The 23140-nt window shown below is 37.9% G+C and overlaps 1 protein-coding gene across 2 annotated transcripts in view; it reads right to left on the bottom strand.

The window, feature by feature from the left end:
• Nucleotides 1–3897, bottom strand: part of col5a1 (procollagen, type V, alpha 1) — a 98781-nt gene extending 94884 nt beyond the window's left edge. The window contains exon 1 of one of the 2 annotated variants that reach the window (XM_042508953.2): nucleotides 3450–3897. In XM_042508953.2, coding sequence (XP_042364887.1) covers nucleotides 3450–3549 — 100 coding nt within the window. In that variant the 5' untranslated portion in view covers nucleotides 3550–3897. The remainder of the gene's footprint in view (nucleotides 1–3449) is intronic. The other variant, XM_042508952.2, reaches the window with a different exon arrangement.
• Between the last annotated feature and the right edge of the window lie 19243 nt (nucleotides 3898–23140).

The raw sequence follows: 23140 nt of genomic DNA, 5'->3' as shown, positions 1-23140 counted from the left end.
AATATTTTTTCCATATTAACAAATGACTGTGTATAATATGAAAGGGATTTTCCTTGAGTGAAAACCCTACAAACACCCAACTTTGCCCTTTACCTCAGCTCTACAGAGCAGTTAGCATCTTCAGCAAACTGTTTTAGCATCTTTCAGCACATCATTCTAGGCTAACAGGCTAACCATTTAATAGGCTAACAAGCTAAACCACAATTGACTTATTTTATTTAGTGCATCAGTACCTTAGCTACACTAAAAGTTTTAATATTAACAAATTACTGTGCGTAATGTGTAAGGGATTCTTTGTGTGAAATACCTACCAAAAATTGAGCACCCTACTCTGCAGTTTTCTTTGGCTCTATTAAGCAGTTAGCATCTTTAGCAAACCGTTTTTAGCAGTTTTGTAAGCATTGTCATTTTAGGCAAACAGGCAAACAAGTTAAGCCACACTTGACTTAATTTTTATGTGCACCAGTACCTTGAAATTACACTCATATTTTCTCATATAAACAAATAACTGTGTGTAATGTAAAAGGTATTTGTGGTGTGAAAAACCTACCAAAAAATAAGCACCCTACTTTGCCGTTTGCCTAAGCTCTCCAGAGCAGTTAGCAGCTTTAGCAAATCGTTCATCTTTCACTTAACCGTTTTGATTTAACAGCCCACAACTTGATTGAATTTGCTCATTAGTTGACAGTTTTATTCAAAGCTGTTTCAAGCAGCTGTTTTCTGTGAAAAAAAGCTAAGGTAAACCAACTGTCTGCTTCCTACCCAGCACGAAAAACACAAAAAAAAAGTTAGCAGCTACCAAGCTAGTTGGCTAGTTAGCACAGTGGAGCATTTAGCAAGCCTGGGTAAAGACCTAAATATGTTCCTCAAAAGCTAGTGGAGACACAAAATAGTTGAAAGGAAAGTGAATATTTAACTTACATTCTCTGGGTGAACAGAAACACAGCTCCAAATGAATCTTGCTTTGTGTCTGCTGCTATCATCCTACACTTTATAAAGTAACTGTCTGCATTGTGCTTTCTGCTGCCTCCAGGTGGTGACACAAAAATCACCAACTAATTGGATGCAGCTGTTATAAAGTAAAACTCCAAATTTGACATATTAATGAAAACAGGTAGGATTTGCTTAAATTATATTTTGCCATTTAGCTAAATAATTACTTTAATTTTTATTTAAAATATGTTAAATAATATAAATGACTTCATAAGTAATTTGTTGTTACAGTCTGAGGTTTGCAGATCTGGGTATTTGGAAACAAATTCATTGTGGGACCTGTTGTTCAACTCCAATAATACATAAAAGCACCATTAAATGAATCAAACATGAATATAACACAAAGATGTAATATTAATTTTCCAAAATGTGTCTACGGTCAGTTGTGTTAGTTGAAAAGTCACTTCTGATTGAATTATGTAACCTAAAAATCCCAATATTTAATCAAAAAATAAAATAATTGTTATGACATTCAATGTCGGTTTATTCATGCCTATGAAATGATTTTTAATTTTTTTTTTTATTTTACAGTTAACCACATATAAATACTTTTACTATACCTGCATGTTAATGCAAGTATACTGTGAGTGGAGATGACAAGTCCCAGATAAGCAGTGCTGGTGTGTCAAGGCAGGCCTCCGTAAACTCTCAGATGAATGTATCCAGGTCTTCCCTGAGGCTAAGAGGTCATGTGGTTTGGGTCAAGATGAATCTTTTACTGCTGACGAACTGTCTGATCATCTGCAATTACCATTTACTGATGGGGACACTACATGCAAAAATGCAATATTTTCCCAAAATTTGACATTTGCATTAAAGCAAAAGCCAAGTTGAATCATATACTGTACTTAATGCATAAATGAAAAAAAAAGAAGAAAAAAAGTAAAATCTTAAACTTAAAAACAAGACAATTAGTTTACATAAGCCTTGCATGTACTTGCTGGCATGTCTCTAGTCATCAAGCATTTCCCATTTGGCATGTGTCAAGTGTCACGTTTCAGGACTTGTACCAGACCCCTTGAGGATCAATTACAACACTCTGGTTGCTCTCTATCGGTATTACGGGCTGATTAAATCCAGCTTGCAGCATCAAAATGGATTCGGTTCCAATTTCCTTCACACCAAAACTCAAGTCCAGCTCCTCCTCTGTCATCAAAAATGACCCAGATCTGGATCCAACCCTAATACAGTGATCTAAGTTATGTTCGGCTAACAACCAGTGTTTACAGGCAACATTATAATAAACAGGCTGCAATAGTTCCTTCATATGTTTGACAGTAGAAAAACCACTTCAGCTGCATCTGTTTTGCATCATTTCCCGCTTTCTGTCGCTTTAAATAGAGCATCTGCACATCTCATTCATACCATCAGCACAATCTTGGACTCTTCTTTACTGTCTATGAAGCAGACACAAGAAACCACCTGTTCACCTCCAACTCCTGTGTCAGAGCCTCACGGCAGACAGCAGACCACCAACCATGCCAGGCAGTCTTAAGGTGCTAATAATACATGTAGGCAGACCCTGGCCCCACTGACACACTACTGTGACCTCTGGACACCGACAGGACACAACAGTACCACACACGATAAAAATCTTGTCTTCCTTCAACCCTACAATATGTATGAACAGGGTTTTGCTGATGTTTAAGTGGCACACCAAACTTTTACATCAAAATTTTCAGGCTTTGAGTTATATATCTACCACTAATAAGAATGTGGAGAATTTGTTAAATGTCAATAATGAAAGTTATTGGGGTCTGAGCCTTTGCAAAGGGCCCTGAGCTTCAGAAAACTCTGTGTTCTGATGTGGGAGTCTTTTAGGCAGCTCCACCCTACCACTTCTGATGAGCTACAGCCCCTCCCTCTGATGAAAATTATGCTCATCCCTCTCATCAGTAAAAAAAAAAAAGGAAAAAGGAAAAAGTGCATGGAAAAAAAATACAGTTTTCTGTTTAAAATTCTTGAACTACGCTACAGAGATGCTACTACTGCAAGTTAATAACATGTCTGCAAAATGCAAAACAGAATTAAAGTAAAATTGTAAAAGCTGATTAAGTAATTTAGGGACATATCACTATCAGATGCATGTAAAATTTCAACCAAATATTAAGATTACTCAGGCCTACATGTCTATTTATCAGCAAGTGGATGTTTCTGCAGAGGCAAAACTTTTGCAGAACTTCGCTGCAGACCTCAGACACACACAAAAAAGAGTGGCCACTTCCATAAGAAAAGAAACGCTTTTCTCTCCAAAAACTTGCAGCCTTTTGATACTTTTGACAAGTCCCATAGTTTCGGACACACCAAGCTGAATATATTAAGGCACCAATAAAGGCACAAAGATGAGTTTAGGAGGAGGGGGCAGACGCCGCTGTGATCCACTAAAACTTTTTTCCAGCGCAGCTCCAAAAAAAAAAAAAATTGTATCCACAAAAAATCTCACAGCTGCATCTTACCTGAACTTGCTTGCGATGTGACAAAAAGCAGAATCACCGCTAAAGTGATTTGGGCGTCCCTTATCCTCCGTTTAACTTTCCATCTTATATGGGTATCCATGACCGCCAGAGACGTCCACGGCAAAGTGGATTCACTTTTTCAACTTGGAGCAACTAATTAGACGTGCAACGACTTGTGGTCAGGACAATACTAAAAAGCCCAAAAAAGTCCCAGAGAAAGAGAAAAAAGGGGGAGGGGGGGTGTATCGGTATTTCTCAAGCAGCCATAAGGGGTTTGTTGGTGTGCGTTCCTCCAGCTAGTTGACGGATGGGACACCCGTCTCTCCCGCACTGCTCCTCTCCTCTCTGCTTTTCTGAACTGTCCTGCACCGCTGCGCCTCCGTTCAGAAGTGCTCCCCACTCTTTCAGGCGTCACGTAGAGCCCCCTTCAAGTCCAACACACACACAGAAAAAGTCTTTCCCCCCTCAGGGCTGTCAGTCACTCCGCGGGACAGGAGACCCGGACAAATCAGAGGAGTCCGTCTCCAAGAGCCAGCCCTGTTATTGGCCGTGGGTGGGAGCAAAAAAGTTGAGGGAAAGTTTCACGCCTACAATCCGAGCGCTCTGAATTCTTTTACATGGAGTCCGCTGGTCCCAGAGGAGAGAGGCAGAGCGGGAAAAGCAAACTGATCCGGAGACACATCATGCTTTTTAAATGTGCATATGGCGTGATGGTCCACGCTGGATCTGAGGTTTGCTTGGGCAGTCATGATTTGATTTTGTGTTGTCAACAGGTGGCACCACCACTTTAACCGATCTGCCTGCACCTACACGTTTAGGTTGATGCTTGATAAACTTTTTCAATTATTCGTACTGAAAATTTTATATTTACTATAAAGAGCCTGCAAGTTTATCCCCTTACATCTTTTTTCCCCAAAGACAATATTGAACAGTTCACCATTTCACTATTCCAAGTAAGTCTGGAGCCAACTTATTTTTACACATTGAATAACTTTCTGTCCAAAAATGGGATAAAGGTAATGAGCAACGAAAGAAGAAATGACCCAAAATTGAGCAAGAAATCAGTAATAAGTGCTACAAGAAAATTACCTGAAAAGTATTTAAGAAAAAAAAGGAAAAAGAAAATAAAATTTAAAAAAGTAAATGACCTGGAAAAAGTGTTTAAAAATGATCATAAGTCTTGAATGTAATTTTAAATATGGAATAACAATAATGAAAAATATAGATTTTTCTAGCTTTTTCTTTTTTTTCTATGTTTTTGAAAGAAACTGCACTAATTAGCTCATAGTTCAGAGGTTTAAATACTTGTAAAAGGCTTCTGGAGACAGCACAAGAAAAGTGATGTCACTACATCTTTCAAAGGGTTAAAGGAATACTTTGACCCCAAATGATCATTTGAATATAAATTACTCACCCTGCGTTTTGCTTTTCTTGCATGCCTCCAGTAAAGAATCCTAAAACAGGAAAAAATCTTTAGGAATTAAAGTCATTGAGGTCCACATTCATCAACAGCAAAATATTCATTTACAAACTCTCACACAACTCCTGAAGTAGTGAAGTTTAATCTATCCAGTTGTATGCTCGGTTATTCCCAAACAGGCAGCCCTTTCCAACAGCAAACTGAACTAAAAGTGAAACTTGCTCTATGCTCTCTTCAAAGCCAGACTATATTGACAAAAACAGTCATTTTATCTCGCTGAACATGGGAGCTGCTGGTCTACCACTGCCTCGATCAGATAGGTGTTGTTTGTGTTACATTACTGTGTGACTTTAATTTTTTAGAGTTAGTTCGGATTCACCAAAATCACACAATAACACAAACTAACTAACTAACTGAGACAGCAGGGGATGTTTTGATGTAGTTTTGCTGGTATTAAATGTGGTCCCCATCAACATACATGCTGATGTTTGGTTGAACTTATGTTGCAACGTCAGGTGACCAAAAAATTCAATGTAACGACAAGGTAACACCAGCATCAATTTGACATAAAATACTAATGACAGATGACATTTACAGAATATGTTGTTGGTTTAAAATTGTGTTGTCAAATAACCAAAATCTTACATCCTCCAAATGTCTCATGCCAATGTCATCTTGAATTAGAATAGCATCATCCATTTAGCCATTTTCATCCACTTACTGGGGCTGGGTTGCCAGGGCAGCAGGTTGAACAAGGTATTCAAAAGTTCCTCTCTCCGGGGCGCCTTGTGGCTCAGTGGATCGAGCAGGCAACCCATGTACAGAGGCTGTGTCCTCACCGCAGCAGCTGCAGGTTCCATTCCCGCCTCGGCCCTTTGCTGCATGTCATCCCCTCTCTCTCTCTCCCCCTTTCACGCTTAAGCTGTCCTTTAAAATAAAGGCAAAAAAAGCCCAAAAAGTAATTAAAAACTTTTTTTTTTTTAAAGTTCCTCTCTCCAGGAACACGTTCCAGCTCCTCCTGGGGGATCTCATGGCCACATGAGATATATAATTCCTCCAATGTGTTAAAATAACAAACTCATAAATAAAGTATCTTCAAAATGTCATGATGTCAACGCCCACACAACATGAAACTGGAACGTGATTTAAAATATCGTCAATTTTCATTCCAACCAAAATTGAGCGTCTGTCCAAATGTAAGAGTTATACATCTTTCTGACATCATATCGCCATCCAGTGCCAGCTGAGCCTATCACTGGACCTATGAACTCAGTTCATGAAGAATTTTCTGCATTTTTGGCTTCTTTCAGCGGAGGCATGCAGAAACAAAGTTTAGTTCACAAATTCAACATAACACTGGTGAGTTATTGATATGCAAATTGGCTGACACAGGGCGGGGGTACCCACAGAGGCCCCAAAAAGTCCAAGGTTCACTGCATATCATTTGGTTTTTGGTACTTTGCCAGGTACACAGTAGGCTGCAGGATGAATAACCTTAATTCCCAGTGGACAATGGAGCAATCCAGCAATTACAGACATGATGGATACACAAGGCATGATCACCGTCTGGCAAAATGGTTAAACCTTTGGTCACGGACAACAATGTAAGCAACAACGACACCAAACTCAACATAAATCAGCAGTTTGTTCAGGGTTTTTTTTTGATTAATTGTGTGTTACAGGATGTAATGATCAGTTGGTTGATAAAATCAAGGCGTTTTTCACAGTGGAAAAAATCTTTCTTTCACATGGAGTCCAAAAGAGTGGTACAATAAGTGTGATATTTGCCTCCCGTGGACTTAGCAACTGTGAAATGCTCCATTTAAAATTTCTTTTTTATTGCATTTGAGAAAATACAACTCCCAAATCAGCTCTATTGTAACTCACAGAGATCCAGTTGGAGCTTGAGACATTTCTCTCTTGTGATATTACACAAAATAAATTTAAAGGGAACTTTATACAGTTTATCAGCCAACCAAGCAGAAAAGAACAGATTAAAAAAAATTTTTTAGAGCCTCAGTGAGATTCAGACACCAGGTCTTGCTGACGTTGTCTCGAGAACAGCCAAAAATGGCAGCTGTGTTTTATAAGCTGTCATATGGCTGTTCCAGTGGGGGGCAGACTTCAATTAACTGCCCAGTAAAAGTTGGTTTGAAGCACAGCAAACAAACAGCAAAAGACTGTTGCCACATCTGACTCTGTGTCACACTGTGAGGTGTTAAGTAAGACCATCTAAGCACGACCAGATGATCATTTTCCAGTCATAAAATAACATTAATATGAACAATATAGCCAAGAGGAGCCTCAGCCTCAGGCCACTTCCATATGTTTATACATGCTTTGGTTTTAAAGGTGTTAAATATTTGATTCAGTTGTATCACACGGAGAGCTTCTCCTCAAAAGGGGAGAGAATATTTACATCAGGAGTATACCAGCCTTTTTCAAACTGACCACTATGCCATGTAATGGTTACGTGGTCAGATATATGGTTGAAATTATGGCCTGAGCCCTGTATTTAGGGTGGCTTTATACCTACACCACACTAATCTCAAAGCTCTCTAACTGCTCCTGTACAAGGCCTCCACTTGCTCCTCTAAACTGTCATCTAACCAAAAACATGGTGTTTTATCTGAAGCTGGACCACTGGTGGTTAGACCTTGTTTAAGGACTTTCACACAGTAAAGCCTACAGTCTTAACCCTTTGAAACCTGAGCAAAGTGGTTCGATAAAAACATGAAAAAAGGCAAGGAGCAATTGAACAAGAAATGAACCAAAAATTAGCAAAAGATTAGTACCAAGTTACAAGAAAATTACCCAGATTAGCACAAAAAACCCTGAAAAAATGAGCTAAAAACAAAAATAAAATATAAATATAAATAACAATAAATACGTCTATCTTTTCTGTAACCTTGTTTTAAAAATATAATTATGAAAATATTTTTCTTGATTTTTAAATCATTAAATCAAATCTCTCTTGTGCATGCTTTTTCAATAGCTAATTTAAATTTTCGTTTTATATTTTAAGTTATTATATATTTCAAGTATTTGCAAGACCTTTCATGCCAAACCAATTCGCTTATGCTGCTGCTTAGGCATCTGCATACAGCACAAGTAAGCTAATGTCAATCCAGGTTTCAGAGGGTTAAACAGAGAGGTAAAACTGTGTTTTAGTGCCCTAGTTTTGCTGCTTAGAGTCTTTCTTCAGTCCTCTCTCTTTGTCCTATTTTCACATTCACTCACACCAGGTGTCAGGCTGGGTGAAAGCCAGAGAGAACCTAATTCAATCCATCTTTATTATCGTCCTCCACTGTTAAAGCAACAGCCACAGATGATCTGAAACCAGCAGAGAAATTCCACTTATCTCAGTGTACACACACAAGGAGCAGCTGCTTCCAGGTTCAAACTCAGCAATGTTAGTTCTAACATCAGTGTTTACCGGTGGGGATTTACACATTAGACTATTAAATTAAAACCAGTTGACCCACACACACATACTTTGTTTATGCAGACATCACTTGTTGATTTTATATATTTACACTCAGTATCTGCCTCCTGCATAGTTTCAATGACTAAACCAACTGACAAAACTAATGTTAGCTTTCTAGAATACTGTAAGACCCATTTGAACCTGGGTAAATTGGTTTGATTTCTTTCAGAAGCATGGCATGAAATATCCCACAAATTTTAAGAAATTAGTAGATTAAAATATTGGATTTTTTTTTTTTTTAAAAAAGAGTAAAGCTAAGGAAAAATGTCCAGAGAACTACATTTATAATAATCCTAATGAGATATTTAAAATTAATTACAGAATTATTATAATTTTTTTGCTGTTTTTTTCAGGTAATTTCTTGCTTTTTGTTTGTTTGTTTGATGTTTTTCATGTATTTATTAACTTATTAATTTAATTTGTTTTTTTAATTCATTTTATTTATTTATTTATTTATCTTTTTAATATCATTTTTTTGCTAACTTCTTAGTCATTTGTAAGGGTTAAATGCTAGTGGATAATGATGTAAATTAGGAAATATTTTTGACCAAATTAAACACAAATGACCAAGCAGAGCAGAGGATTTCAATAGAGGTCTTCATTTTAAAACCCTACCACCTAATTGGGGGAAATCACTTCATAATTTGTATTCCCTCTCAACTTCTCACACAAATCTGAGCAAAAAGTCTTGATACACACACTGACAGAACCTGCACATTGCACGTTCTGAAGATGTCATCTCCGTTGCAAATTAATGTCCAATTAAGTCAAACCACTTTGAAATCACAGAAAAAAGACACTTCTTATGACTCCAGAATTGACCGCATATTTGAATGTTATTGCGTATCAAAGTAATCACATCCATGGGTGCACTGCATACAGAAACTGCACATTGCTAACTTCTAATGGTGTCAATTTGCAATTTCTGATCTGAGGCTATAACTCGCCTACTCCGTCGCAACATTTCACTTTCTGTTTATATTACCAGAAATACTCCAAATTATGGAAGCTATTGTTCTAAAATGTAGACCTTGGTTATCGAGTAAATATCAGTCAAACAGAAGATAATAATAGAAGTGATAAATCTATGAATTTCAATGAATTTTTATTTTCCACTATCAATATATATTATTTTGATGTTACTAAGGATGTTGCCAAAAAACTCACTATTATATAGCCTTTTGATGATATTTCACTTTAAATTGTGTGGAAAATTACAAACTCTACAGATGTAGATATAAATCAAACAAAGTTAGTCCTGGATTGGCAGTTAAGTTTAATATATCATCTGGTTTCCTAACTTTCTTTGGTTGATTGCACTGCAAATATTTAGCTATGTACCTATTTCTCAAGTCTTCTAAGGCCTTCCTTAAGATTTAATGGTGTAGCCTGATTAGAAATAGTTAGACAGGACAGGCGCAATTATACAGGACACATTCTTTCAATACTTTAAATGTGTATGCTGGTTCCATAATATTCTTCTGTTTAAAGCTGTAATGTTCGGGGGAAAAATCAGCTTTTGCTTGCATTTTTGAATTGTTACAATGCTTTAAAAGGACTTTGTATTTTTACAAATACACAAGGTTTTAATCAGTTAGTAGCATCTTAAAATACATGGAGGACTTTAGAAGGACATCTTTATGGGTACGACTGTAAAGAGGAGACTCCACAAACAGGAGCTTGCATCTGCAAGTCTTCTTCCTCCTCAGGTTTCCTATAAACTCAAGCATTTCATTTGTCAAGAACTCGTAAACTGTGTACAAGTTAAATTACAGATAGTTAAACCATGCCTTTTAGACCCTTTCAATCATTTCACGAACACCCAATACTTTTACACAAACCCTACATCAAAACGCTGCTCTCCAGTGTTGTGATGGAGATGAATTACAGATCGGAGTTGATTCTGTGGTTTCACTTTAATGATACACTCTTAAAGAGCCAGAAGGGGGAAACTCAAATTCAGCACAGCAAAAGATGAGATGAATTGTGGATCCTGGCACTGAGCAGCTCCTGGCAGCTTCAAACACAGATTAGATTTTTATGCAATGTAGGATGTTGCACTGCAGATCAAAAATCTGGGAGTAAAAAAAGGAGTGTGTATTTGAAATTGTTTCGCAGCTTGCATGTTTCCTGTCCTTGTTTTGTTTTGTTTTTGGTACAGAAGCAAGTTTTGATAAAAAGGAGGCAAATGCACTATCAGGGACAGGGAGACCAAGGAGCTGACTGCACAAATACTGGAATACAAAAAATAGAGTGAAAAAAAGGGCATGAGTCAGACACCACACTATTAAATTAACCGTCCATCTGAAACACAAATGTGCAGTAGCTCCAGGTCAAATTGAAAATAATTTTTCAATTTTGTAGTTTTCCACTGTTTACCAGATTATAGAGACTTTGCAGAACAAGCTGTTGTAAAGTTATATTTAACCAGAATAATCACTTCATGGTTGTATGCCTCTGCGAACCACTCAAGTTGCATTAACAGTTTAAATCCATGTCTGTGAAAACATGGATGCTTCACACACATCTTCAACCCAACAGAATAAAAGATCAATATATTCAGCACAGTTTCAAGGTGGAAACCTGGGATAAGTGTTAACAATTCAGTATTCCACCAAATGTCTCCCCTCCTGTGAAGTCACATTTACCTTTGACCACCAAATAATTATCAGTTTACATTGAGTCCAAGAGGACGTTTGTGCCAAATTTGAAGAAATTCTTCAAATTATGTCCACACCTTTACCTTTTAACTTTGACATCCAAAATCTTATCAGTCCATCCTTAAACTGGAGTGGATGTTTGGACCAAATTTGAGGAAATTCCCTCAAGATGTTATTGAGATATTGGGCTCAAGAGAATAAGAAGGTTGCAAAGTCGCAGTAACCTTAACTTTTGACCACCAAATTCTAATCACCTCATTATTGAGTTTTAGTTGACATTTGTGCCAAATCTGAGGAAATTCCTTCAAGACATTGTTGAGATATTATAGGAATGAGAATATGACATACGCAAGATCACACTGACCTTTACCGTTGAACTTTGACAACCAAAATCTCATCAGTTCTTCCTTAAATTGGACATTTGTGCCAAACATGAGGAAATTCTCTCTATTGTTCTTAAGATTCATGAGAAAGAGGGTGTTCATGAGAATGAGACAGACTGTAGATCACGCTAACCTTCACTTTTTAACTTTGACCACCAAAATCTAATCAGTTCACTGTTAAGTCAAAGTGGACATTTGTGCCAAATTCGAAGAAATTCCCTTAAGGGGTTCTTGAGACGGCCCAAAAACATAATGCCTCTGGCTATGGCTGTCACCAGCGCAGAGGCATAAAAAATGTTTAAGAACGACTGTGTCTACTTTGAAGACAGCTGTACAATGTGTTTTTGGAAAATGAACCTGCACGCTGGTGTTGTTATGCATTGTTAAAACCTTTCTGGCACGGTGCACCATGGCAGAGCACCATACTTTCCATTCCACAATGTGTGACTCTGTCCTGTGCCAGAATTTATCATGCCAAAGCTCCTTAGACGGACTGGGGGGGATATTGTGTAGCATTAAGGGACTTGACTGTTAAGTCTAGAAAGAAATAAAAAAAAACAAAAACATACGAGTATATTGGAATAATGACAAAGCAATGTCTGTCATCAGAGAAGAAAAACACAAGTCTCACCTGTCTACTCAAGCAGCCAGCTGCAGCTCATCGACATGTTGTATTGGAAAAGATTTGCAAGCACAGATTTCCTCTTGAGCAAATATGTAGGCCAAAAATCTTGATGCCAGGCATGAATCAATCAATGAGTATTAAGTACGTAAAATACAAAAAGACAACCATGCATGTATGGCCTTGTGCTATGTCTGCAAAGATATGCATTAAAGAGAGAGGATCGGAGAGCTTCATCAGTTGTACTAACAATCGACTGTTGAGACTATGATGTGATTTTGTTAGACAGCAACAATGACTTTAGTTTATAACCCATGTGGCAAACTCTTGTGTCTTCCGTGATCCTTGAGTTCAGCAGCTCTGCAACCTTCTTCCTGTTTTAACAATACAGAGCTCGATCCAACTTGTGCTATTCAAGAAATGCAGAACATCTGCTTACACTCTTCGAAAGTGTTGAGAACTGAGAACTCACTGATGCAATCATCAGCTGCTTATCTTATTGTTAAGGTAGTTCCTATTACAGATATTTCTTTTTAAAAATTGATTACGTTGATGTTTTATAGGATCATGGGGGCACTGATGTTCTTAAGAAGGGTCTTTTAAAACACACTGAACTGTTAGATGTACTTCAACAGCAGTTCAGCGCCATTTATTCCCTAAAGGTTACAGGAAACACTCCATAGAGAAGATCTTTCCTCCTTTCACTGAAAATGTTACCTACTTTGCATATTCCATTAGGGGCTGCATTTGCTGATCAAGCACAGTAAGTTTTTTGCCAAAATTTGAACCACTAAGTGATACGGGAAAGAATATCTGAAAGTTGTAGTTGTTAACTTCTATGGAAAAATTAAAGATGAAAAATTGACATTTTTGCTGAATCCATCTCTATAGCCCGCCAGTAGCACAATAACTTAGGTAAATTCTAACAAATGCCGTTAGAAGCACCAAGAGGAAGGCAGAGGAACATGAGTTTTCTCACAGCTTCTATGTCATGTACAGCTAACTGGCTTTATTAATATTTGTGTTCAGCAAAAGTTTTAAGGTTACAGGTTACCAACAGTGGCTTTAAGTGCTGAGTACACTGTGCATGCGTATAGAACATACAGTATCACTAAAACAAGGAAGGGCATCTTTCACCACTGTACTTATGTATTTCATGACAAAAAAAAGCACACTTCCTATCACTTTCACTACTCACAAAAAAAGTTTTACGTTTGCACTAACTTTTTATTTTAATGTGTTTTTTTTTTATTTGCATGCAAAGTATCCTCACATCTAAGGCAATTACTGCTTGAGACCCTCACAAGGTTCAAGTGCCAACTGCAGAGATGAGCTCCTTGAGAAAACAGTTTAGCACCTTCAAAAGGATTTATTTTTAAATCAGCACATTATTCTACTGCTTCTTCTGCAATTTTTTTTTATACATTTCTTGATATAAACACCACACTGTTGCACCTGTAATGAAGTGAACTTCAGTTCAAACCTCAGCGGACACAGACTTGTTTGCACTGTGTCACTTCTCAGTCCTTAGCAATTATGTGACGAGCCGCCTTCAGCAGTGAGAGAGGAACATAACGAATGGGTCTTGTTAAAAATCATGGGTATGCCCTGCCTTCCATAATTACAGTCACCACTACAAACGGCCGACAGGGCGGAGCTGGGCTCGCGGGGTGGGGAAGGAGACATGGTTAGTTAATTCCTTAGACGGCAGGCGACAACTTTGGCACTTTTATTCTGGCTGCTTTGGTTGAAAGATTTAATTTTAAGGTCTCTTTCCTGGAGAGGGGAACCTGGTATGAACCCAAAAACCAAAATGTTATACAGCAGTTTACAAAAAGCAAAAAGCTGCACCTTCAAAATAACAATGGGTCGTTTATACAGATGTTTGTAATATGGGTAAGCTTTTGCAATTATATGTAAGATTGCCCTCTTTACATTGTTTTAACAACTTTAATGTAGTCCGCCAAGAAGTAATGCACTTCACAGCAGCACATTCATGATGCTAGACAACCCCCAACTAATTAACATTTACATCAAAGCCAGTGTAATGACTTAAAGTCTAATTTGTTTAAGTGTTCCCCTCACACATCACAAGAAAACATGTAAAGGCTTGTTCTTTTTTTCTCATCATCCTCTTGGTTTATTCTGACTTCTTGTTTTGGCAACTTGTTCATCAGTCCTCATGCACCTAATGTGTCACTGCTCAAGGCTCTACCCATGGAGTTATACAGTATTTTTTACTTTTACTGCTAAATAAGTTAAACAAACCTGACATTTTAGAGTTACAAATTTTTTTTCAGGAACATTGTAAAAAGTTATATTTTATAGTGATTGCGGCTGCATTTGTATTTTACACTTGCATATGCTCTTATTTAAAGGTGATTAAAAGTTATTAAAATGTGTAATTATCCCGCAGAGTAAGTGGTGGTTAATTTGACTCACGCTGTTTATGTGCAGATATTTCTAAATGTGGAAAAAAGCATGTTTCTGTTAAAGTCAGCGGTGGAGAATCTAAAAAATGTAGACCAGTTTCTATTGCACTCATTTTTTCAGACCATTTTCCATTGTATTCCACTCACAAAGTTTAAAGCCTGGCAGCTCACCTAAAGTCTTTCTACAATATGTGATCTGCTGCAATCTTGCACCAGAGTTCAGTCAGTGTGAAAAATCTGCATTTGAGTTTTTCCCAAATCTTCTTTCAGGTCCACTTAAAGGCCCCCTCTGATGAAACTAAAGTTTTTGTCCATATTGTCTTATTCTATATGCTACAAAATATATCATGAGCAAAACACGCAGTGAAAACCATGGCTGAGCATTTTTGCCTTGAAATTTCAATGCAATATTGATCTCAAAAGCATAGATTCTGATGGCCAGGGTTTGTGACATCACAAACCTAAAAGAAAAAAAAAACCCAATCATGTCAGCTTGCAGGATGGGGCCTCCCACAGCATTAGCTTAAAGTATAAGATAATCAAGTTCAACTTTCAATTTAACTTGGCAGAGGTCGCGATTGGGAACAAGGTTTATCGAACATTAGCAACATATGATCAGCTGTTTGATAACGAAATTAAGCTCAAGGATCATGTTATCTAGTACTGTTAACTAGTAGAGGTTAGTTTGATGAGGTGAGCATTCAAGCTGCAGGTTAGTGGCTAAAGGAAAGGCTAATTTGCATATTAATTGTTCTGCCCAAATTAAATGAGGCAGAGGTGTATTGTTATATCGAGGTCATTTTTAAGCAAGAGGGGATTGTATTTTTTTAATGGAAAAAATGTTTAAATATGTAATTTTAATCAATACCCGGAGATTAACTTTAAATTTCCCTCCAATTTTATCAAAACGTTTTCCTGCTTGCTAGCAGTGTGGCTCCTACGGTTCATTTGTAATCCTTTTACGTACAAAAATAGATACATTCATGTCAAACGTTGCAGTTGTGGCTGCCCATATACTTTGAATGCGTCCTTTATGTTGGCATAGATACATCCGCTATATGGCACTACAGGGCAGAACTGAAAGTTTCAGACAACAACAAATGAGGTGAACGTCGAAGAAGTTGTAATTTGTTACTATTATTATAGGCAGTACTCAAGATGGTGGTGGTCTGTGAGGCCATTTCTAGTCCCACTATCATAAATAAGCATAATTTGCCCCACACTTTGCTTTATGACCAAATACCTGCAATACAAATGGCATTACCGTCAACCCCAGCTGTACTTTGTGTTTACTGCTAATTACCGAATGATAGCATGCTAAAACACGTAAAAACCTACAATGGTGACTAAGGGAAGCATTATACCTATGAAACAACAGCATGTGATTTTGTTCATCATTATCAGCATTTTAACCCAAAGTACCACTGTGCTAACATGGCTGTAGCATCTCAGTCTTGGTACTATTTAAACTAGTATATGTGGATGACTCACAACTTTCCAAGCAAAACCAAGTCTATTTTAGAAATCCAATAATTGATAGTATTAACTTTTTTCCCCTCGATAATGATATACAAAAAATGTCAAATTTAGACCCGGTTCTTAAAAGATTAGGTCAGATTTCTTCAAATTCTATGGTAATAAGTGCAGCTGACTGCTAATGAAAAACTCTGAACATATAACCTCCGCCAGGGCCTCTTTCCAGTGGCTCCCTATAAACTCATGTGTTGATTACAAAGTACTGCTCCCAACTTGTGAGGCATTGCATAACATGGCATACCAATATATCATTAGTTCAGAAGCCTTCAGCATTCTGTGCTTGCAGGATGCATTTCAAAAGAAACAGCTTAGGGTCAGGGTCATCTTTTATGGGGCCTGCTGTCTCTCGAACAAGCCACCAGCCATTGTGTGGGCAGCACACACAGTTTTAGGATCTCCGCCCTATGAAAGTACAGTTCCACAGTGATTTGAGCTTTTTGTTGAATGAAAAGGACAACTTGGCCGCACCAACTGACTGAATGAATACAGCACATCAAAGTTTTTGCTGACAACATAGAGTCTCAAGCGTTATAAAACTCCAAAAGGGGGCCAGTGTACAGTGCTCTGTCACCCAGACCGTCATGCCATGGTGGAGTCTACAGAGCGTGCTTTTGGAACACGTAGACTCAACCACGATGCAGGCAGTACTGTGGTTGGAATGAAAGAAACATTTTTAGTCCTAAAAATTATACAGCATTTATATTTGTGACCAGTTTTGTTTGTGAATGAAGGCAAACCTATGGCACAGTAGATCTGATAAGACATTACAACACAGGCTGGTCTCTCATGCATTGTTCATACGTATGTCGCCTGGTGCAGTGGAGGGTACATCCACCTCACCAATTACCACTGCGTATACCTACAAAAAGTAATGCATGTAAATTTGAATATCACGCAATTATGAGGCAGTAATATGTGTATCACCCATGCATTTTGAAGGGCAGCGATCACATGACTAATGTGCTGAAGGGAGTGAGCATAAGGAGGCACGTTGGGTTGGTGGATGGATCACAATACGGAGGACACTGCTCAATAGACTAGTGTTTGGAATTTTCTGAAACCAAGTGACTTCTAAACCATTTCCAGGTATATCTAAACCATGTTTCTTTTCCTAAACCTAAACTACGTAACTTCAGTTTTCTAAGACTTGAGATGCCCAACGTTTTTATTCTTTTTTTACACCTAACCAAAGCAACTTTACGTGATTAAATCTAAAGACACGCAACCGTGTTTCTTTTCTAAACCTAACCACCCATAACCAAAGTAGCTTAATTTGCTTAAACCTAAAGATGCCAAACCATATATCTTTTATAAACTCAAAGACTCTGAGAACCCAAATCACCCAAAACTTTCTTAATGTGTAATTTAGGGTCTTACAGGCATAATAAAAAGCATCAAAAATGATCAGACATTAGCCTCAATCCAAATTTGAAATTTGTCATTTTAGTTTTTTTACAGCTTCTGGAAGCTGGGTTGATTTGGGCATGGTTATCCTCTATCCATATCACGAAATATGGAAAAAGCCGATCAAAAATTCAAAGTCAGACGTCAGTGCATACTAATTAAACATGCACAACTGAAATCCGTAAATGTTTCTTTCGAAAGGGTGTGTTTGGAAACACTCAATCTGAGTGCCGGAGCGCACTCTGGCACAAACTAGACCGTTGGTTGTAAGATATAATACAAAAGGGTGTATGAGGTTATGTTCAATATTAAGTTGGCACATTATATGAGTGGGCTAATTTGAGTGTCTTATCTTTGCTTTCTGTCTCCTCTCCAAAAAGCGTTTCCAAACATCTGCTATAATGTATGTGGTTATGTTAAGACCTGCCTCCTGTCAATCAAAACCAAGTCAGATCAACAGACACACTAAACTGAGGCCCTTTTTGTTGGCCATAGTCTATAAAAATTAAACAACAAAAAAGAAAGCACATATTCAAGTTACTGTCTTAACAATGGAAGCATCTTCTCTGTGTTACTATATAATTAGAAAGCATTTACAGTAATTCAAAAATATTTACTCTGTAATTAAATAAAGGGTGTGGGAAATAGCAAGTTTGAGTTACAGGAAGCTAAAACAGTTTTTTTTTTTCTGTTGCTTGCAGACAGACAGTTTTGACGGCTGCTTATCCATTGTAGGAGTATCAAGACACCTACACAGACCAAAATAAACTCACACAGGACACCCCTTTCTTTTGGTGTTTGTTTTGATGATGATGATATTGAGTGCTCAAGACAGAGAGTTTCCATTGGCTTTTAGTTGGAACTGAGCTCATATAAACATTATCATGAGTGCATAATACTTGTGCACATGTGAAAGTGTTCAGCAGCTGCTCACAGGAGAGTAATACATCAGGTCTGACCATAAAAGCAGGGATACGCACAAACACACATCTCCACTTCACACACACACTCTACACACTTGACACGTTGTCATGAACTTGCCAGCTGCCAGTTATCAATTGAGTGCAAATCCAGAATTGGCAGGGATACTGTGGCCCCCATGTTTAGGCTCTGGAGGAACACCTCTCCCTTGGGCCTGGGGTGAAATCCCTGTGGAGAAGATTTTCTGCACATAAAACTTATGAACTTTAACAAAATGAATTTAGTGGGATTAATTGTTACCTCTTTTCTAAATGTTCAATTCTTTGCATACGCACCTTATACGATATACTAGATACACACACTGATATTAAAATCATAAAACTTTATATCATCATACAGGTGGCGCTAAATGTTTTTGCCCACAAGTCATGCATACTTTTTATTTCTGACAATCATTTACAAAAGGATTATGTAATTTTTTTGGATTGACTTCTAATCCTAATGTGAGTCACTGATTTCTTTTTTATTACACAATAAAAAAATGATGCAGGGACTTATTTTTTTCCTTACAAGCTGGGTTGCATTCAATGATACTTTTAGTTTTTTCCATTAAAAGTTTGCTCTCTGGCTGGCAGCTGTGTCTCTTCAGCTGCAGTTAAGACTCATCATTTATCATTTCATGATTTAGAATTTTTTTTGTTTCTTCGTTTTTAAACTCAGTTTACAACGATTTACTCCAAGATTTTACGTGGCTCCATATCCACAAAACATTGTGTTTCCTGCAGCAGGAAAGCACTGTAATCTGTTTACAGTTCACTTTTTACAGTGAATAAAGTTCCCTTGTGAGGACAACTCACAAAATGCTTCCATTCAAAATGAAAACAAAAATGGGGAGAAAAACATAACTGAGCTGCAAGCAGAAAAACTATAATTGGTTAAACCACAACACGATGTTTGCTCCAAAGACTTTTTACATGAAACACCAAAAATAATGAGTCTCAGTTGTTACATCAGTTAAGTGTGAGTCACTTTATTAAGAGAGGCCAGAAGAGATTTAGTAAAAACAATTATAATTTCTTAAAACTAAGATTGACTTAAACAAACAATGAAGTGTCTAGACCAGCAAAGTCATAAACACAATGCATAGATGTGTATCAGCTGTGTTGTGGAGGTGTTGAAAGTGCTAAACCAAAAACTGACAGTGCAGGGTGGATGTCTGCTGAAGGTAGGGACGGAGTGAGTTACACCTGGGACAGCTTTTATAGTCGGCATGGCCCAGGTGAGCATAACCAAGGCAACAACCTGCCATGTCGGCAATCTGCCTTATTAAGTTTGCCAGGACATCCTCCTCAACAGAGGGAGGGATGTCACATAGGTTATACACAGGCCTTTGGTAAGTATTTCATAAAACCTCACTTAAAAAAGAGTCAAACTAACCATTAAAACAAAGGAAACAACCCAAATAAAAAAAGTCATCCCCGAAGAATTTAACCCTTTACCACCTGAATCAAAATCAGTTTTCTTGTGCTGCATTTAGACTCTTTCAATAGCATTTATATATGAAAAATGGTATGATTTCTTTCAAAATCATGTGAAAAATCATGATGAGCAATACATGTACTGCAAACAGAAAAAAAAATAAATGAAAAAGCAAAAGGTGGCAGGAAGAAAAAGATCTGAAAGAAATTATTAGATTATTAAATTATTAACTGAAAGGAAATTATCTCAAAATTAACTGGGGCTATTGTTAAATTTACTAAAAAATAAACCCCACAAAGAAACATGTCCAGAAAACTATGTTAATAATTGTCTTAATATTATATTTATGTTATATTACAGATAAAAGCACTTTCTTCAGGTCACTTCTTGTCTTTGTTTAACTTTTTTTTCTAGCTATATTCAGGAAATTTTCTTTACAGGTTTTTCTAATTTCTTGCTAATCTTTAGGCCATTTATTGACGAGTTGCTTGTCACATTTGTTCACCAGACTGAAAATGACATCCAATTTATGTTATTTTCATTATATAATGATGAAACGATTTGCTTTTCAGTTAAATGTCCTGCAGATCTGATAATTTCTTCTGGTTGGTTGGTTATAAAACACTTGAGCTGTGATTTAGGAAAGCTTTCCTTTTGTAGCAGAATGTATTACTCATGAGAGAAGACTATGTTCTTTTGGTTGCAATGTAATATTTAATGTTCCTGTGTGACAAGACTTGTTTCACCATATATTTGGTGTTTTATGCGTGCAGGTCCGTGTGGAGCGGTGGTGATATATGTGCATGACTCAAAAATGTACAGCCAATATAAATAAGTCGGACGCTTACTTGAAGATATCCAACAAACAGAGTTGATGTCATGTGTTTTGTGACCACCTGTAAGTGTGCCTTGCAGGAAGGTGTTTTGCGCCACTTGTTTGTAATAAGAATGACCCCAATGACTCTGTCAGCAGCTGAGAAACAGCTTGGACTGCTCGTTGCCCCTGAGCTGACTGTACATTCAACTCTGCAGGCAACCAACCACTCAAATACACTACCCCGGTCTCACATGTGGCATGCAGCCCCTGTTCTTGGCTCACGTTGGTCCTGCTGTTCTCTGTCCCACACTGTATTTTTTGTACTCTTTTGAGAGCTGATGTCATAAATTAAACATCACATACAGGCTGTACTAATTAAGAGCCAGCAGGATATGCTAATCAGAGACTCCACCATGGACGTGAATTTGAACAGTGAAGATATAGTGCAGGCCAGCTGGAGTCCGGGTGGGTGTGGCTCAGTTTTGAGTTAAATGCCCATAATACATGTCTCAAGTGGTGGGGTTAAAACATTACCGATGTCAATTTGGGGTAGAAAGGGGTTCTCCCGAAATCTGGATCACATATTTTTAATCGTATCTCAGTTTCTTTTGGTTTGTTGTAGCTTTGATGATTTTTGGATGTTCTCAGAGATCGTCTTCCCAGATGGCCTGCCAGATGATAAAGTAGAGGCAATTAGAATCCCTCATAAATGCAAAATTGGAAGGGAAAGGTTTGCGGCAAAAGCCGATTATTGGAAAATTAGTAAAATTGCTGAAGCTTTTTAGTCCCGCCAGCAGTGTGGCTCTGGGGATGGCAATGTCTGTCATCAGTCCACCACATAAACAGCGGTCTCTTGTGTGAAAGTCCTGTGTTTGTTTAACCCATCCACCACCCCGACCTCCTCCCTTTCTCATTTGTTATACTACCTATGGGGTCCTTACATTAATCACTGCCCATAGAGTGCTAAAGGGATGACAAATATGTATTGACCGACACCGAAGTTAACATCAGTGTGGTCCCTTCAACAAAAAAACAATGGTATTTTTCCTTTGGATTGTTGCTAAAAATGAGCCCTGTGGCAAACAACCGTTTATGATACTTACAAGTTTTGTTCAGCAAAATAATCTTCCCAAATGAACACCACTTTTAGGGTTTAAAGTAAAAAGCTAACGTTGGGCTATAGATAAACTACGCTACAGTCGTATGTAATGACATGCTCCGCGTGATGAAGTTCTGAAGTCTCATTTAGCCACTTGTTAGTAACCGCCTTTTTAAAAATACATAAAAGCTTCAAAGTTCATGAGTGGGGTATGTACTGATGTATTTTAAGTTGTAGAGAAAACTTAAAAATCTCTTAAGCTTGTGTTAACCACAGACCTTATTTCATGCATCGAACCAAAAATCCATTAACTTCAAGATGAGGGAAGTGGGAGTGCTACAATGCCAACTCATTTTGGGACTCATTCCCACAGAATTCTGCCGTGTGACATTGTTGAACCAGGTGTGATGTCTTGAGAGGTCAGAAGCTTTTCTCTTAAAACTTTGGAGTTGTGGGTGCAGGAAATTAAGAGTCAGTGTATTTAGTCTGCTTTAACAGGTCAACTTAATTCTTGCAGACAAGGTAAACAAAAAGGTAAAAGCACAGCAGCCTCATGGAGCTGCTAGCATGGCTGTAGACATCTGGCTAAGATCTGATCAAAATGCAAGCCTGACCATCTCCAAATGTGGTCTGGCTGATCTGCGAGCTGATTGTGTTTCAATCAAAATGTGTTCTATATGCATTTACATCTGGCATTAGCATGCATTTTCCCTTATTCAGATACAGGAATAAGTTGGGTATTTGTTTTGTTTGCCATTCCAAACCTCTGTTGGAGTCTAACCTTTTACTCAGAGTTTCATCAGATGTTCTGTGAAGCATTTAGAGATATTCAGGAAATGTTGGAAAGAGTGAGATGTGCTGACTCAAGCACCCTGTGGTCATCTTTTTTTTCCCTTAACTGGTCATGATCCCGTTGGCTCAGTTACCTCCCCAACTAAGAAGGCCAATCTGAGGGTTTGGAATCAAACTCATACAGAAACAAAACAATCCCCTCTTCGAGAAGAGACATTTGGTCTCTTGCTTGTCTCTTTCGCCAGAAGAAATTCTTGGACTTTCTCCTTCTATCATAAGGTTCAACTTTAGAAACAATTCCTCCCAAAGCTACAAAGGTCACAGAGATCAAGGACTGATGGACCCTAGCCTTCCTCTCATCTTAATCCCATCCAGGATCTGCCCGGCAGATGTTCTCACACAAAAAGACCCACCCTATGTAATACGCTTATGTACTGCTGGAGTTAATGGGCCTTTCTGGATTCCAGGAGCACCCGTCTCAGACATTCAAACTATTTCCCTGTGGTGTTTTAAGCCTTAGGGATGAATCCTTCTCACCTCAATCCTCCTTTCTCCTGGCTAAGAAAATCCCATGTTTATTGTATGCATGGATGAGCGTATTAAAGAGACTCATTAACAGCCAGGTGGAGCTGCACGCAG

This window comes from Plectropomus leopardus, chromosome 20, assembly GCF_026936395.1.
Source record: "Plectropomus leopardus strain MGB_pleo_1.0 chromosome 20, ASM2693639v1, whole genome shotgun sequence".
In the NCBI taxonomy this organism is placed as follows: Eukaryota; Metazoa; Chordata; class Actinopteri; order Perciformes; family Serranidae; genus Plectropomus; species Plectropomus leopardus.
The sequence above is the reverse complement of the archived record's forward strand: the minus strand, read 5'-3'. Positions and strand labels throughout refer to the sequence as shown.